The following is an 18,078-nucleotide window of genomic DNA, read 5'->3' as shown; positions in this document are numbered from 1 at the left end:
ATCTGATAATCCAGCACCCCCTGGGTCCTAAAGGTGCCGGATTATCGGAAGTTTACTGTACATGCAAATTCTTAAATAGTTTTAAACATCTTTCACAAGCTAAGCAGCCACTTAGCTTGGACCCAATCCTTCCTCCATTCAATCTTAGATGTTTCCAGTAGGTATCTTGGGAGGTAATAGGCAGGAGAGTGTGTCTGTTGGCATTTGGCGACTATCTCTGTTGTTGTTTGGTCCTCCTTTTTTTTATCTCTTTTGCTCAAGGTGGGAATTCTTTGTGCTTAGGTCAAACTTTTCTCCTTTTTGAGTAGAGAAGTACAAGGCCCAAAATGGGTTTCAGCATCAAGTGGCCTGGCCACACATCTTTTGTAGGATTAGCCATAGTTTGAGCTTACAGGAAAAACAAAACTATTCACATGCCGTTGACTATTCACCAAGACCTTAAGTCTCTGGAGTATCAGTAATGACCCTCATCAGCACATTGTGAATTATGAACATATCCACCCACATTTCATATATCTAACTTCACATACACGAATGATACACACATTCAGAAGATTGTAACTTTAAAATCGATATGTTACTCAAGGTATTTTATTTAAAGCATCTTCAAGTTATGCATAATCATATTCATAAGCACATTTTTGTAAAGTGGGGGGGGGGCCTGTGGCAAATAGCAGCTGGAAATTCATGTGAGTTAGTGAATACTTTCAAGTTTAAACCTTCGCTTGTTTAGTAACTTCTCATTGCTGAGATTGCATAGAAACACAGTAAGAAAGTTGGTAGCCATTTATCATGAAATAGTGGTGTATACTGTACATTGGAAATTAATTTTAAAGCATGCCACTTTACCAGAACTGCATTTCTGTTTGTTAGAATAGAAGTTGCAAAACCTGAGTTTAAACAGTTGAGTAGATGTTGCAGTGTAAGCACTGTGACCTCAGACTGCCATCTATCAAAGCTGGTATGCTAGTAGGATGTTTCACTATTTTACATCCATCTTGCTAGGAGGCATTAAAAAAAATTAGGATACCATTCCAAATCTGTTTAGTGTTCAAACTTTTTTATTGTCTGCTTACCTGACAGGGATGCCTTAGAAGTTTGTAAGATTTGAATTAAAGTTGATGATGGAAAATGATCAGCACGTCACTTATCTGAATATTGGAAAAAAAAACAAGGAAAATATTTATTTCAGTGGAAAAACTCCATGGAAAGCACTATTATAATATTTTAAAATAAGCAGTATGCAAGTTTATTAATGTTGAGGTCTTACCTGACATTTACACTGTCAAAGAAGAAAAATAATAAAATTACTGAGCAAATACCATCCAGCATTATTTTTGTCAGTATAGTACTCAAATCCAGGTTAACTTTTTTAAATCCTGGATTTATCTACAATATTTTCTTTTTATAGTGTAATTTTCGGTCCAAAGCATTCAAACCCTTTCTTGGTCAGCTAAATTGAAATTCAGAAGGTTTGTAATTTCACAACTTAGTCTTGTTATTCTCCTACTTAGATGAATATGGTACCATACTGTCATGGGTTTTATGGTTGCAGATTTTAAAAACACACTAAGAGAAACTATATTTTCATCCCTGTTGAATTTTTTTTGAGGTTTTATTGATCGGATCAGTGCTTTCCTTCCTTCCTTATGTCAGCCCCAGCATTTTGGAACAAAACTCTCAGGCAACAGGAGAGGACTGTTATCTGTTTAGCTGCCATGTTGGTACCTAAGTCTCACTTGTTAGTGGTTTTGACCTTGCCATTCCCATCTATCTTGCTTCCCTCCTGGTACTCTTCCTTTTGTAGTACTCAAATAATTATTGCTGTTTCTCATTCAGCAGGATGCAGTTGAAGCTTTCAATGCCCAGATTAGAGCTGTCTTGCTATGGTGTAACCTTTGAATTAAACACACAAGAATTAAATAGAATTATTTCCAGCATAGCTGGAGACTTTCTCTATACACTCATACTTAACATAACAGAAAGATGCAAAATCTGCCTCAGTTTTTATTAAGTGCATTTTTTTGCTTTCAACATACTTTAATCAGTAGAAACAAATGACGTGTACTACTTCGAGGAGTGTCCCTGTGGATGCTCCACCTTAGGTGTTTGGGTGCCGCTGCACTCCTAGTCAGAGATTTTTGGTGGCAGTGCTCTTCGGAGCGCTGCGCATGCAGAGCAGTTGGTACATGTGGGCTACGTCTACACTGGCATGATTTTCCGGAAATGCTTTTAACGGAAAAGTTTTCTGTTAAAAGCATTTTCAGAAAAGCGCTTCTACGTTGGCAGCACACTTTTCTGGAAAAGCGTGTGTGGCCAATCTAGACGCGCTTTTCCGCAAAAAAGCCCCAATCGTCATTTTCGCGATCAGGGCTCTTTTGCGGAAAACGCTACTGTGCTGGCTACACTGGCCCTTTTCCGGAACAGTTTTCCGGAAAAAGACTTTTGCCCGAACGGGAGCAGCATAGTCTTTTCCGGAAATTCAAGCGGCCAGTGTAGACAGCTGGCAAGTTTTTTCCGGAAAAGTGGCTGATTTTCCATAATAACTTGCATGTGTAGTAACCATCCCCTCAGTTCCTTCTCTGCCACTGCCAGTGTCGGTCAGAACCACTATGCTCTGCAGCAAAAAAAATTTTTCTCTTTCACTCTTGTAGTGTAGTTTAGCATGGTTACCTGTTCTTCATAGTTTTTCATAGTTTAATAGTTAGAAACAGTTAGTGTTAGTTTAAAAAGAAAAAGAGTTTTTCTTCTCTTTTTCCTTCTTAAGGTTCATTTTTTTTCCCCCTTAGCTGTCTTTCCTCCCTGGGATGCCAGGTTCCCCAGGCTTCAAGCACTGCCTGACCTGCAGGCTTTCCATTCCTGTTTTGGATGGGCACTCTCAGTGTGTCCGGTGTGTGGACCAGGCACACACCACAGTCCAGTGCCAACACTGCAAGCAGTTGACAGTCCAGATGTGGAAAGCTCGGAAGCTACAACTCAAGGTGATCTCCCTGGAAAATACAGTAAGGCCAGCCTCTGACCCTGAGCGCTCCACCCCACCTCGGCAGCTCTCTGAGATGTCTGTGTCTGAGATGGTGGCCTCATCTGCCTCCGCTGTTAGAGTGTTCCATAGACCAGCCCAGGAAGAGATCTAATTTTTTGAGTAAGGGTGATTTCCCCCTTAAAAAAGATGGGGGCAGGCATCTAAAATACCCTCTGCACTGACCCAGTTTAGGGCACCACACAGGAGGTTCTGGGACTGTCAACATCTAACTGTTTCTGAGGGTCCAAGGACCTCACAAAGGTGACAGCTAGCCCACTGGACAAGGCATTCAACACTGCTTGCCTCAGCCTTAGTGGGTGCTGAGTCAAAGTCGAAAATGCCTCACGTAGGTGCTCCGTCAGCACTGAAAATAGCTAAGGCGCATGCCACACCATCGGTACCCATGCTGCCTCCAGTACTGAGAGAACATAAACCTACTGCTCAATCAGCACTGCAGATCTACACTACTGCTGACACCGACGATGCTGGCACTGCTCTCGTTAACTGCTGCTTCCAGCAGGTTTATCTTGTCCACTTGTGTGGGCTTGGCACCGCCATTATGGAGCGATGAGGATGATGAACCTCTCATCAGTGCCTCTACATCAAGGCACTCTTTGCCTAAACAACCTCAATTGCAACAGCAAATGCAGCAGTCAGCCCCGTGGCCACCACCCTGGTGACTCCCACCTCCAATGCCTATGCCGGCCAACTGGTCATACTGGGATCCTTGGGGCCCTTATGGAATCCAGCAACCACAACTGATGCAGCCTCAACCAACCCTGCCTGTACTATCCAGGACTGCCTCTACACCAGTGGTCCCCAACACGGTGCCCGTGGGCTCCATGGCACCCGCTGGAGCATTTATGTGCGCCCACTGAATCATCTGAGCTGCCCCTGGTGCGCGGCACATGCGTGGTGCTGGCCCCGGGCTCATGGGTGGCCCCTGCCCCAGGCGCATGGTGCATGCGCGGCCCCGGGCACGCAGTGCGTGGGCAGCCCTGCCCCCGGGTACCCGGCAGCCCCACAAGGTTGGGGACCGCTGCTCTAAACCATCACGAGACTCATATCGGTGCCAGGAAGAGGACAAGCCTCCTTCAAACGATGATGAGTCTATGGTCTCCTCACAACCATCTACACACATCTTGTCTTCTTCCCCTGACAGCACTCTGATGCCTCTGCCTCCCACAGCTGGGGATGACTTTAAGTCCTTCCAAGAGCTATACAGAAAGGTGGCTGATGTTCTGGAGGTCTCACTAGTCAGTTTCCCAGAGACTCAACACAAACTAATCAATATATTAAACATCTCCCCAGCAGTCAAACTTGCACTCCCTGTGGACCTGGCCCTATGGACCATGCCAAGGGATTCTGGCAAACCTCAGTGAAAACGCCACCAGTTTGCAAAAGGTCAGACCGCAAATATTATGTTGCTCCTCAAGAGTCTGACTTTTTTTGTTCTCACTTCCAGCCCCTAACTCCATAGTGGTTGTTGCAGTGGACCAAAGGGGCAAACAGAGTGCAACGAGAACCACTCTGTATGACTAGGAATGGAAATGACTCATGGAGAGGAAGGCATATTCTTCTGCGTCTCTCCAACTGTGCATATCAAATTATACAGCCATGCTTGCCAAATACACACACCATATTTTTGAGCAGACGGCACATTCTATTGAGGCTCTACCAGGCCTATTATCAATTAAGACGCCCTTATCTCACACGTGGCCCTTCAAGCTGCATTAGATGCCTCTGATGCTGCTTCTCAATCCATTGCAACTGCAGTGATGATGAGGAAGTCATTGTGGCTACACTTGTCTGGATTTCCCCGAGAGTTCAAGGCCACAGTTGAAGATCTCGCTTTTCAGGGATCCAAGCTCTTTTCCAACACTACCCTTCGTTCTCTCAGAGACTCCCAGGATATCTTGAAAATGCTTTGTATCCATGTCCCTGCAGTAAAATGCAAGCAGGGAAGAACTTTTGCTCAGAGGTACAGACCCACACCTTTTAGCCAAACACAAAGGCAGTTTGATAATAGGAGACAACACCAGAGCAGGAGGAGGTAAACTACTGATCAACCCTCCACCTCTCAACTGTCAGGTTCCGGACAAATGTTTTGAAGTTCAGAACAAGAGTCTGGTAACATCTCCTTGCTCAGGGCAACCTCATCCTCTTTGCTGTCAATGGCTGGCACCCTTTTACTATCTGTTGGTCATGATGGGGACTGGACATTATAAAGCATAGATATTGTATCCCCCTTAGTTCTACTCCCCTTTCCCACTCACCTTCCCTGTCCCTCTTGAGGGACCCATCTCACGAGAACATCCTTTTCCAGGAGATTGAACATCTACTCCAGTGGAACACGTGCCACATCATTACAAAGGGAAAGGCTTTTATTCCCCCTACTTCATGTTGAAGTAGGGGAGCGAAGGCCAATTCTCGATCTCAGAAGGTTCGACATATACAACCACAACGATTCAAGACGGTCACCCTATCCATTATAATCCCTGCCTCGAGCAAAGAGGACTGGTTATAAAAACTCAACCTCTGGGGGACACATTTCTACATAACCACTCACCCGGCACATTGCAAATACCTCAGATTCACAGTCAGTGGAGCACAACATACAATCCTCCCGTTCGGACTCTCCACAGCCCCTAGAGTCTTCTCAAAGCTGCTGACAGTTGTTGCAGTGCATCTACACAGTCAAAGGGTCTCTATATTCCTGTGCCTTGACAACTGCCTGATAAGAGCAGGCACAAGTGAGGAGGCACAAAAAGCAGTCTCTCTGACCAGAACTCTTTTCAGACTCTAGAGCAGGGGTGGCCAACCAGTTAGACACTGAGAGCCGAAATAGCCGTGGATAGTAGTGCAGTGAGCCAGGCATCCCCCCCCCCCCCATCCCCCAGAGAGGCACCTCTAACCCCCTGCTCCTACCCAGTGCCCTCCCCCTTCCGCAGAGCAGTGGCTTAGCAAGGGTTTTATGCGCCCAGGGCCAAAGGCAAAATTTGCACCCCAATCACTTGCACCCAGGCCCCAGTGCAGTAATCCCAGGAGCAACAGCACTTGCACAGTCCCCATGCCCATGGTGACCTGGAGCCTCCTGCGGGGAAGGCGCAGAGCAGTTGGGTGCACAGAGGGGCTCTGCTCCTGCTCCTCTTGGCTGCAGACTGGCAGGTGCTCCGGGTCCCAGAGGAACTAGTCCCAGGGGTTGGGCAGTGCTTTGTGGGCTGTTCCTGCCCCCCCCCCCTCCCCTCCGTGCCAGCTGGAGTCTCCAACTCAGGCCTGCTGATCTGTGAGCAGTGCAGGGGCTGGCGGAGCCACTCAGTGCCGCTCCAGTGAACAGCGAGGGCAGCGCCTGGGCATAGTGGGCTAGGTCCAATGGCTGGTGCCCTGGCACTCAGCTTTTCTTGGCTCATGGACTCGCCTTCCAGTCCCAAGCCACATGCCTGATGGGGCACGGGGAGCCCACTGGGGGGGCTGCATGGGGCAGCAGCCAGCCAGCCCCTACTTTGCTCTGCCACTTGTGACCTAGGCAGGGGCAGGATCTGGCCTCTGCTCCGCTGGCTCCCACCTCCTGTCCAGTTTGGGGGCCGAACTGCACAGAGGGGTGGCAGCAGCTCCTGAGCCATGGGCGCTGGGCTCCTGGGCAGGCTTTTGAAGTGCCCACTCCCGCCCCTGGCCCTGCCTCGGCCGCTTGTCTGCAGGGAGCAAGTGGCCTGCCAGCCCTGGGCTCGCCTTGGGTTTGCACTCCCACCCCAGACCGGCGCCCCCCCCCGTGTGGTTCTTGGGGCAACTGCCTCCCCCTCGCTACGCCACTGCTGCCGAGCCAGGCACCCTCCTCCTCCCCTCTAACCCAATGCCTGGGTCTCACCAGAGCCGCCGCTACAGCCACACGCTTCTCTCTTCAGGTACTGGGGAGCGTGCGCAGAGCAGTCTAAGCATATGGCTTTGAATGAGCTGTAACCCTGAGAGCCGCATTTTTTGAGCAAAGAGCTGCATGCGGCTCATGAGCCATGCGTTGGCCACCCCTGCTCTAGGGTTGTGGATAAACTGCTCCAAGTGCAAACTCCAAGCATCACAGACAAAGGAGTTTATTGGGGTTCACCTTGACCGTGTGAAGGCCGTAGCATCGCCACCTCAGCAGAGATTTCAGACTCTAAAGGACTTCATAATGCTTCTCCAGAGCACCCCACAAGCAACTGTAAGGACTTGCCTGCAGCTACTAGGACACGCAGTGGCAGCCACAGTGATGTTGCACTCCAGGCTATATATGAGACTGATGCAGCAGTGGCTGAGGACAGCGTACAGGCCACGATACAACAGCATCAACAAGCTGGTGTCAATTCCAACCAGAATCAAACTTTCCCTGGACTGGTGGACAGACCCAAAAACTATGTGCACTGGGGTACCTTTTCACAAACGTGCCCTGTCCACCACTATCACGACGGATGCCTTTCTCCTGGGTTGGGGGGTTCATGTAGGCTCAGGGACAGTGGTCACCACAAGAATCCAACCTGCACAAAAACGTATTGGAACTCGGGGCAGTATTCTATGTATGCCAACACTTCGTACATCGCATATGCAAAAGCTCGGTCCAGATTTTTATGGACAATCAGGTCATGATATTTTATATCAGCAGATAAGGAGGGGCAGACCTTATCATCTATGCAGGGAGTCTGTCTGCCTCTGGACTTGGTGCATGCCACAAGAGATATACCTTCAGGCCAAGCAGAGACAATCTCACTGCCGATGACCTCAGCAGGAACTTCAAATCCAACCACAAATGGGAAATGGATCCCAGAATCCTACACCAATTGTTCACCCAATGGGAATTCCTCACAGTGGACTTGTTTGCAGCCAGTGCCAATAAGATGTGTCCACAATACTGTTCATGTGCAGGCATTGGCATGCATTCCCAATATAGCGGAACGCAATACTTCTCTATGGTTTCCCTCCCATCCTGTTCCCCCATCAAGTGGTCAACAAAATCAACTCAGAAACTGCCATGGTAATCCGTGTTGTCCTGGAGTGGCCGAGGCAGACTTATCTGCTCCAAATGTCCATGAGACGACTATGGGTACTCCTGCTGCTGCTTCCTCATCTCTTGACTCAGGAGGTCAGGCATCTTTGCCAACCGAACCTACGGGCACTCCATCTCCATGCATGGTTCCTTAATGGCTCACCTCAGTAGAAATAACATATTCTGATCAAGTCAAACAAATCTTACTGAACAGCTGTAGCACAACAAGCAAACCCTTACCTTTACAAATGGCAAAGGTTCTCAGGGTGGACAGAGCAAAGAAGCTTAGAACCAGCCTCAGTACCGCTGTCTGCCATTCTACAATACATCCGAGAGTTGAAAGTCCGGGCTGTCATTCAGCTCTCTAAAGGTCCACTTGGCAGCCATTACAGCTATCAACCTATTGATAATAAATCAGTCTTCACCCATCCTAGGACCAAATGTTTCCTAAGGGGCATACTAAATACTTACCCACTAACCAGGCCTCCTGTCTCAGCCTGGGACCTCAGCTTGGTTCTCAGGGTCTCACTTCTAAACCATTCGAGCCTATGGCGACATGCTTCATGCTCCACCTCTTTATGAAGGTGGTCGTTACTGATAGCTGTCACATCTGCCAGGAGAGTTAGTGAGATCAGGGATCTCATGGCAGACCCTCCTTTCACGATATTCCACAAAGACAGCGTTTTTCTCTGTTCTTACCCTAAGTTCCTCCCAAAGGTCCCTACCCCATTCCACTGTAATGAGCCTATAAACTTACCTGTTTTCTTCCCAAAGCCTCACGCTGATAGCAAAGAGACTATCTTTCAACATCTGTCGGGCTATTGCCTTTTACTTAGAACTAAACCGATCTGCAGGACAAACCAGGTTTTGTCTCCTCTACAGAGAGATCCCTGGGCATGCCTATTTCCACCCAGAGAATATCTAGGTTAGACTGTATCTAACTAGCCTATTCCACCTATGGCTAAGCACCTTCATTTCAGCTACGGGTGCATTCAGCCAAGGCCATGGCAGCCTGTACAGCCTATGTACACAATATCCTGCTCATGGACATATGAAGTTCAGCAATGTGGTCCTCCCGTCACACATTTGCTAGACACTATGCTCTGGACAATCACCCGTCTCCGGGTACCAACTTTGGACACGCTATCTTAATTGCTGTGCACAATAATATCTAACCAAAACTCCTGCCTCCATCACTGGTACTGCGTCTTAGTCACCTATGGTAGAGCACCCACAGGGACGCTCCTCGAAGAAGAAGAAGAAAAAGAAGAAGAGAGGGTTCCTTGTGCAGGAACAGGTTCTTCACGATGGTTGTCCCTGCAGGTATTCCACCACCCTCCCTTCCTTCCCTTGTTTCAGACTTGTTGGTTTCTCCTTCCGGGACGGAGAAGGAACTGAGGGGACAGTTGCTGTGCATGCGTAGTAGCGGCACTATGTGTACCGTCTACTCTGCATGTGCAGCCCACCAGAGGGCACTACTACCAAAAATCTCTGACTAGGCATGCAGCGGTGCCCAAACACCTAAGGTAGAGCACCCACAGGGACAACCATCTTGAAGAACCTCCGTTATTGCACAAAGTGAGTAACCCTCTCTTCCTTTTTGTGTCTTCTCTAACAGTCGGAATTTTTTAAAAAGTTAGGTGGCAAAGTGTTTATCACAGAAAACAAATGCTTAATATTTTCTCTACTCTGGCCCTCACAGTTTGGTGTAATAAAGGCGGTCTTCTAGGATGCCCTAGTCCCCTTGAAGTCCACCATTCTTGGACTTAGCACACAAGAAAAGGAAATGCTGCTAAGTAAGTATATAGATTGGGTATTTAGACTGTAAGCTCTTTGAGATAGGAGGACTGACATTTTATATGTATTGTGCCTACCATAATAAGACTTAATTTTAGTCAGTCATTTAGGTGTTACTTTACTATGAGAAATAATTAAGTTTGTTTTTTAAATATTGAATAGTTCCACAGCATAAATGTTGATTTCAGTAAGTTCTCAGGAGTGAGACGGTTCCTCAGATGAATTCCCATCTCTAAGAAAACTGGTGTCTTACTAGACCTTTAATCAGCTATTTACAACTCACTTTCTTACTAAATCTAAATGAGACCAGCAGTTGTTCGTTTTATCTTGAACTCTTAAAAGTGAAAGTGCTCAACCGGGATAAGTGTAGTGTTACTTTCATACACAGTTTTCTTGTGAATGACTTATCAACTACAGTATTGGTTTCATGTATAGACCAGAACAAAATTATTATCCTGAAGTAATTTCACCTTCACTTTTGACTTGTAGGAAATGTATGTGATTTTGGGAGCGAAGCGGTATTGGAAATCAAATATTATGCTCAGTATGTCACATATGACTTTTCAGTTGTAAAACTATGGTTCTTTGTCTTTACACCTGCTCGCTTTCATAAACTTAGTGTTACTACCATGTAGAATTTCAAAAAATTGCAGCTATTGGTGAGTGTTGTGACTAGACCTCTTCTGAATATCTCGAAATCATTTGTTGTTGTTTCAGGCAACTAGGTCTCGAGCAGAACCATAAGTCACGTGGAGCCAAAATTCATGGGGAAAAATACTTTGAATTTCATTTTGTTCTTTTTCTATGGTGGTCAGTGCCATACTAGCTGAACAGTTTATAACCAGAACAGATATACGAGGTATGGAAGTATTATCCTTATTTACAGATGGGGAGTGGAAGCACAGAGTGAGTGATGTGTCCAAGATCATAGCGGAAATCTGTCAAAGCTCAGAGTAGCTTGAATCTCAATTTAGAGCCTAAACCACAAGATCTCCTACTTTTCTGTCTTTAATATTTAAATGAATTGTTTAATTTCTGCAAAACAAAAATATTAAAGTGTAAAGTGGCATACTGTTTTTAGTACTAATGTAACATTTCCCCCCTCCCATTCTCTCCCTTATTTAGCGTTGTGTGGTGCTGCGTTTTCTGAAGTTTCCCCCAAACCGCAAAAAGGTAAGATACAACACTCTTCTGACTTGATACTGTTCACCCCTTGTGTTAAAAACCTCTTCACTTGTATCTCCTATTAATGCCCACTTTTATAATGGTGTCTGTTGTAGGGCAATGAAGTTTTAGAGTCCACTGGAAAAGCATTGGGCTGGTTTTAGGGATGTTAAATATTGGTTAATTGAATAGTTGATTAACCTCATGAATTCTTATCCATTACTTGACTATTCTATAGTCCCCGCGGGTGGGGCTGGTAGACAGTGTTCTCCAGCCCAGCTCCCAAGGAGCCTCTTGCCACTTCACACTGCTGCCTCTATATCAGAGGTAGCTGCGTGGGGTGGCAGCAGCTCCTGTCCTGGGGGTGTTGGTCTGAGCTCCTGCACCGAGCGTGAGCCTGAACTGAGCTGCCAGCCTGCCTGACTCCTAATACACTTTAAATGCAGAGACACCGCAGGGATAGGTCGCAGACCTGGCAAATCCAGGGCTGAGCCAGGTTGCTGGCCAGCCTGCTAAAAAATGTATTGGCAAGCAAGAGGGGAGGGAAATGCATGTAGTCTATAGCATTAACCGATAAGCTGTTGCTTATTGGTTATCAACTCCACTATTACATCCCTATCTGATTTGTTAATTTGGTACTACTGCAGACAGCACAGATTGAGCAGTAGATACTGACTGTTGCAAGCTAAAACTTCTGTAGCGGGCTTTGAGCTATGCTTTGAAATAGGTAGATAAAAGCTTAGTATGGAATTTTTAGTGTGTGGCCACACACATTTACTGTGCAGAGAGGGCTAGTGCAGGGTATGTTTACTTCTCAGCTAGGCATGGACTAAGTGTTGCTGTAAAGAAATATTAAGTCTGCTCCCATGGAAACTAATGGAAAGATGGATTATGAGCTTTTCAAGGCACGGTCTGATTTTGTGTGTGTTCATATACAGCCTCTTGCACACTGAAGTAGCACACAGTCTGGAGCTAGGGGGTGCAGGGTGGGGTGCAGGGTAGGGTGCCAGCATGGGCTCCCCAATGCTGGGGGAGGCCCTAAGCCTCAGGGGTTAGATCCAGGCAACCAGATCTGGCCCCAGGGCCCCAGCCCTGCTGTAGGCTATTGCTCAATTGTCTCAATACTTTGTTTTCAACATTAGAAATATTCTGCAAAGTGAGTGCCCCTTGCAAGGTTACACTAGTTCTTCTGTTAGGCCTTGTTTTTTTCTCTTATCACTGAAGACCTTGCTAACACCTCCATGAAAGAACTTTCTTTTTAGATGGTGCTGTTCATTTGTCTGTTTTCCTCACCTTCCTTTTTAATGACTAAAATCAGAGCCTTTCTTATTTAGGAGATTAGGTACTTTTGTTGTTTACTGTTCCCTTGAAACTATAACCATATTGGGTTTTATACATAATACTAAGCCCTATTTACGTTACAAGTATGGTAATTTTGTTACTGAATTGGCCTGGTTCCAGCAAATGCAACTGTGTTTCTTTTCACATCAAAACAATGTTAATTGGTGGTGTTGCACCAATACTTACAATAGTGCTTGTGCTTCATCAGTGGATGCTGTTGAGTGAACGACTATTTGGACCAATATTTTCTCAAGTGACTACAGACTCAGAAACAGTTGTAGCCAGAGACCTAAATGCTGTGGAGCTGACCCTAGATCTTATTTAAATTAATTGACTTAAAAAAACCCAACAAACCTACATCCTACATGTACACTTAATATACAGCAGACAGTGGATCTCTTTGTCACAGTTCCAGGATAACTGTGTACCTCTGACTGCTTCTTCCCCTCCTTGAGGGCACCCTTATTCAGGTTGCAGGCCTCTAGCTCTCACCTCTTAAGGCAGGAATTCATGTATTTCTCTCTCCAGTCTGGGAGTTGAGGCTGCAATTTCCTTTCAATTTATTGTGTTTATTACACTTGAGTCTTGTGTCATTAGTTCTGTGCTCTGAGGCCAGGTCTAGACTAAAGGGGCAGGTGGAATCTAGATATGCAACTCCAGCTTTGTTAATTGCCAGAGCCTTTTAAAATTGCCAGGGTCCAGCAGCTTTAATGTCTGTGCACGGTCCGGTACATGTGATTGGTTCTTACTGGTATGCTGTACCAGCCCACTTTCATTACTGGGTGTTGGCCGATCTACTTGTGCAGTTTGTCTGCAGATTGAACAAGGCATTGCTGCTAGGGATGTAATAGTGTAGTTGATTAACCGATAAGCAAAAGCTTATAGGTTAATGTTATAGATTACATGCATTTCCACACCCTCTCCCCCCACCAGTAATTTATTTTTATCAGTCTGGCCAGCAGTCTGGCTCAGTCCTTGCTCGCAGTTGGTCGGAGACCTACCCCCCCCCCCCCCGACTCTGCATTTAAAGCATATTAGGAGCCAGACAAGCAGGCAACCCAGCTCAGTTCTGGTCTGTAGTGCCCTGCCCCCAACAGGGGCTACTCCTGCTCTGTATCAGAGGTGACAGTGCAGGGTGACAGGCAGCTGGTTCATGAGGGCAGCTGGTTTCTAAACTGGCTCTCCTCGCGGACCAGCTCCTGCCTGGTACAGTGGCAGCAGTGTGGAGTGGGGCCAGAGTGCACTAGCTGCTGGCCCCACCCCTGGAGACTATAGAATAGTCAAGTAACCAATAAGAATTCGTGAGGTTAATTGACTATTCATTTAACCAATATCGAACATCCCTAATTGCTACATGGGTTTATACTTGCTTCATGTTTGGGAAGTTAAGAGAGGAAATAAAATACAGACCCTGGACTTGAGAAGTAGAGTTTGACTCCCTCGGGGAACTGATGGGCAGGATCCCCTGGGACACTAACATGAGGGGGACAGGAGTCCAGGAGAGCTGACTGTATTTTAAAGAAGCCTTATTGAAGGCGCAGGAACAAACTGTCCCGATACGCAATAAGGTAGGCAACCAGCTTGGCTTAACAGTGAAATCTCTGGTGAACTTAAACACAGAAGGGAAGCTTACAAGAAGTGGAAACTTGAACAGATGACTGGGGAGGAGTATAAATACAATGCTTGAACATGCAGGGGAGTAATCAAGAAGGCCAAAGCACCATTGGAATTGCAGCTAGCAAGGGATGTGAAAGGTAATGAGAGGTTTCTACAGGCATGTTAGCAATAAGAACTAGTGATCAGGGAAGGTGTTGGGACTCTTACTGAATGGGGGAGGTAACCTAGTGACAGACGATGTGGGAAAAGCTGAAGTACGCAATGTGCCTTCCACCCCTCCCCACCCCCCCGGCTTCACAGATGTGGTCAGTTCCTAGATTGCTGCATTAGCCAGCACAGTATAGGGAGGAGGTAGGCAACCCTCATTGGAGAAAGAACAGGTTAAGGACTATTTAGAAAAGCTGGAGATATGCATTAGATCCTCCCCCATGTGTCTGAGGGTGCTGAGGAAGTTGGCTGATGAGATTGCAGATCCGTTGGCCATTATCTTTGAAAACTCATGGCGATCGGGTGGGGTGGGGGGCGGGGAAGGAGGGGTGTCCCAGGTGATTGGAAAAAGGCAACTGTAGTGCCTATCTCTAATAAAGGGAAGAAGGAGAATCCAGGGAACTACAGACCGATCAGCCTCACCTCAGTCCAAAAGAGGACGGAGAGAGGCCAATCTCCGTGGTGACAGATGATAGAATGAGGAGCAATGGTCTCAAATGGCAGTGGGGAAGGTCTAAGTTGGATATTAGGAAAAGCTATTTCATTAAAAGAATGGTAAAGCACTGGAATGGGTTACCTAGGAAGGTGGTGGAATCTCCATTCGTAGAGGTTTTTAAGTCTTGGCTTGACAACTGCCTGCCTGGGATGGTTTCACTGGGATTGGTCTTGCTTTTAGCAAGAGGTTGAGAGATCTCTTCCAACCCTAAGGTTCTATATTTGTAACTAGAAATTTAAATTTCAGTGATCATTTTTGGATTTGCAGAAGTTGATGACACTTGCCCCAAATGATTTAGAAACTTTCCAGGACTGTATTATTATTATTATTATTATTATTTATTATTAATTATTGTGTAGATAAACAAAGTACTTATTACCATGTACTACTCTTTCTTTTTCAGACACCAGAGGAAATCTTACACCATCTGCAAAACATAGTAGACTTCGGAAAACACGTCATGAAACAGTTTTTTGGGGAGAAATATGTTCATTATGGGGTAATCATTTTATTCTTATATAGTTTAAGCATTTATCCATTAGTCTATTCTCATCTCTAACTATTTCTATAGTTCTATATAAATATATAGAACTGGATCCTATAGATAAAGTGATTTTTATTTGAATTGAGGTATGCAGACCTTTTTATGCATGTTTTCCATATGAGATGCACAACTTTGAGCAGAGCTCTCTGTGCTGTCTCCATATTCTATATTGTGATCAAATCATTAGCTTTTGCTCCATTGATTGAGCCATTGAAGATTATCAGTTTGGAAGTGTTGTACATAGGGATGTAAAGGTTTAACCATTTAACCAGTAAACTTTACCCTTAACCTTAACCAGCAAGCTTGCTACGTTAACTGGTAGCGCTGGCATGGCTGCTCCGGGGGCGGAGGGGAAGGCACCAGCAGTGGTTGCTCCAGCTTGACTGGGGGCAGGAGAGGGTATTCTGAAGTGGCCTCCTTGCTCAGCCTCCTTTAAGAAGGTTAAAAAATATGTTCAATCGATTAACCAATTAAATGGGATTTTACATTCCTAGTTGGAGTTAGTGTTTGGTGGAAGTGGGAGTAAAAGCTTTCATGCCTCTAAACTGATGCATGTAGGGAGATTCAGCTGTCTGAGCCTGGCTGTGTACCATTTTGTCACAGATTTGGTGTATGGGGAAGGAAATCTAGTTTATAGTAGTTGCCCTGGATTACAGGGCAGTGAAAAGGCCCACCAGGAAATAAGAGCCAGATCAAGGTGGCTTTAGACCTTAGATGTGAATGAGACATTGGAGAAATTTGTGGAAAAACAACCTCTTGTTTTGGTTGCTGAGGTACATATTTTTACCTTTTGTAAATGTTCCATGTCAGTTTTGAAAGGATAGCAGTAATTGACCATCCATAAGTATTGGAGCTTGAGATGAGTATAGTTTCTATGTCATCATGTTAATAATTAATTGAAAATGAAATCCCATTCTGTTTCAGTAGGGTTTTATGGCATAGAAGTTACATCCCGGGGTTCTCATGGTACCTTACTGAATCCGGTACTACCTGTTTTTCACTTATTATTATTTATTATTTTGATACTGTCATGAGTAACTGGGACTGTGGAACATTCAGTCCACTGAAATGAAGCAGGCATCCTGTGGAAAAATAGCATGTGATCATATGTGAGAAATGTGGGAGACAGCTGTATCTTCAACTAATAGGTGTATCTTTTTATATGATTGCTATCATGCTCCCTGCCACACTGAGGGCAGAGTTAATTGATTTCTGGGAGGTTTTACACATTACTAGGAAGCCAGATTATGACTTGAATTTACTTGTTGGTGCTTATAAAATGGCAGTTCATTAACTGGGCCACTCCGTAGGTCAAACTGACAGACAGGGGTGCACTCTGCCTCTCTGGCAGTCCAGATGACTGAGGCATGAAGGGGTGTACCTCAACTTGCAAGGAAGGATTATGTTTTGGTAAAATGGACTGCTAGGCATTTCATTGATTAATCATTTTCCTCTTTACCATTTAATTTAATCATTGCAACTACTTAACCCTTTCACCAATAGGGGCTGGAGCAGCTCCCTGCCCATGATGGGCAGGGGCCTGCTCCAGCCCCCGGGGCCCAGTGAGAGGAGGTAAAACACCCGAGGTATGCTCTGTTTGTCCCCAGCACTACCCCAGAGCCTACATCTCCAGCCAGAGCCCTTGTACCCCAATCCTTTCCCTTAGCCCTGAGCCTCTCAACCCCAGCTTCACCCTAGAGCGTGCACCCCTACTTGCAGCCCTCACATTCCTGCTCCCTAACCCTCTGCCCCAGCCCGAAGCCTCCTTCGGCACTCAGAACACCTTGGCTGCAGTCGTGTCACATGAATTTTCTTTCATACACCAATATGAAGGTGATATGTTGCACTTCACCTCCACACTGGTACACCTAAGAAAATTCATTCTGCTTAGGGTGAAAAAATTAGAGAGAACACTCATTATTTAAACTTAACTGCTTTGGTTGAAGTAGCAAACTGTTGTACCTCAACTTCTTACAGGGGCTACGGCCCTCTCATAACTGTACTTCTCAGGAGAGGGCTGAACAGTGCAGAAAACCATTTTGGGGAAAATCTGGGCCTGGGAGCATGAGGAAACTATTTCACAAATATTTTAGTAGTTGCAGCTTCACTATTTTACTGAGACCACTTTTTTTTGTACTGCATATAAACTCTTAATTACCACAAGCCTGAAAATGCAAAGCTTAGAAGGACCAATTTAAAACCTATACAGTTATTAAATATCCTTTATAGACACACGATACACTTTAAAAGTCTCTCAGCACCTTCTGGAGCTATAAGTGAATGCTGTATGTCCAATTCTGAAGGGAGAGAGCTCCCATTTCTATGCTGCTAGTCTGTTACTGGTACATAGGTAAACAAAATGCTTTCTGGACTTTGACACAACTTTTGTGATTAGAAAATCTATATCATATCTGAGAGTGGGGCAAGATAAAAACATTTTTGGTAAATTGATTAAAAAAATCTAAAATTGCTTAGAAGTTCTTGGGTAAGTGTATTAGATGTGGGGGGGGGGATTGGAGGAAAGGGGAGGTTAGATGAGATAGGTTTGTGCTGTGGCTAATACTTGACTGGGATGCAGGAGATAAAGGATAATTTGAGAATTTGCTGCAGATTTCCTTAGTGATTTTAAGCAATTTGCTTAATCTTGCTGTATCTCAGTTTTGCATCTGTAAAATGTGGATTGTACTTCCCATGTTACAACATGTAATAAGGATAAATGTATTACCTTTTGCAAAGTGCTTAGATACTGCAGTGACTGGGACCATAAAAATACTAAGATGGCAAAGAATATGATAAAATTACTTCAAGACCTGATTCTTCAGTTAAATCACCTAAGGCAGGGCTACTCAACTTTGGAAGCCCTGAGGGCCACAATG

At 45.4% G+C, this 18,078-nt stretch overlaps 1 protein-coding gene across 2 annotated transcripts in view; it reads left to right on the top strand.

Moving 5' to 3' along the window:
- The window catches only part of IPPK (inositol-pentakisphosphate 2-kinase), a 91,211-nt gene that overhangs the window by 33,874 nt on the left and 39,259 nt on the right, over nt 1-18,078 (top strand). The window contains exons 2-4 of one of the 2 annotated variants that reach the window (XM_075939712.1): nt 9,739-9,832; nt 10,959-11,006; nt 15,062-15,157. In XM_075939712.1, the coding sequence (XP_075795827.1) occupies nt 15,119-15,157 (39 nt within the window). In that variant the 5' untranslated portion in view covers nt 9,739-9,832; nt 10,959-11,006; nt 15,062-15,118. The remainder of the gene's footprint in view (nt 1-9,738; nt 9,833-10,958; nt 11,007-15,061; nt 15,158-18,078) is intronic. The other variant, XM_075939711.1, reaches the window with a different exon arrangement.

Source organism: Pelodiscus sinensis, chromosome 11 (genome assembly GCF_049634645.1).
Source record: "Pelodiscus sinensis isolate JC-2024 chromosome 11, ASM4963464v1, whole genome shotgun sequence".
NCBI classification, from domain to species: Eukaryota; Metazoa; Chordata; order Testudines; family Trionychidae; genus Pelodiscus; species Pelodiscus sinensis.
The sequence above is the reverse complement of the archived record's forward strand: the minus strand, read 5'-3'. Positions and strand labels throughout refer to the sequence as shown.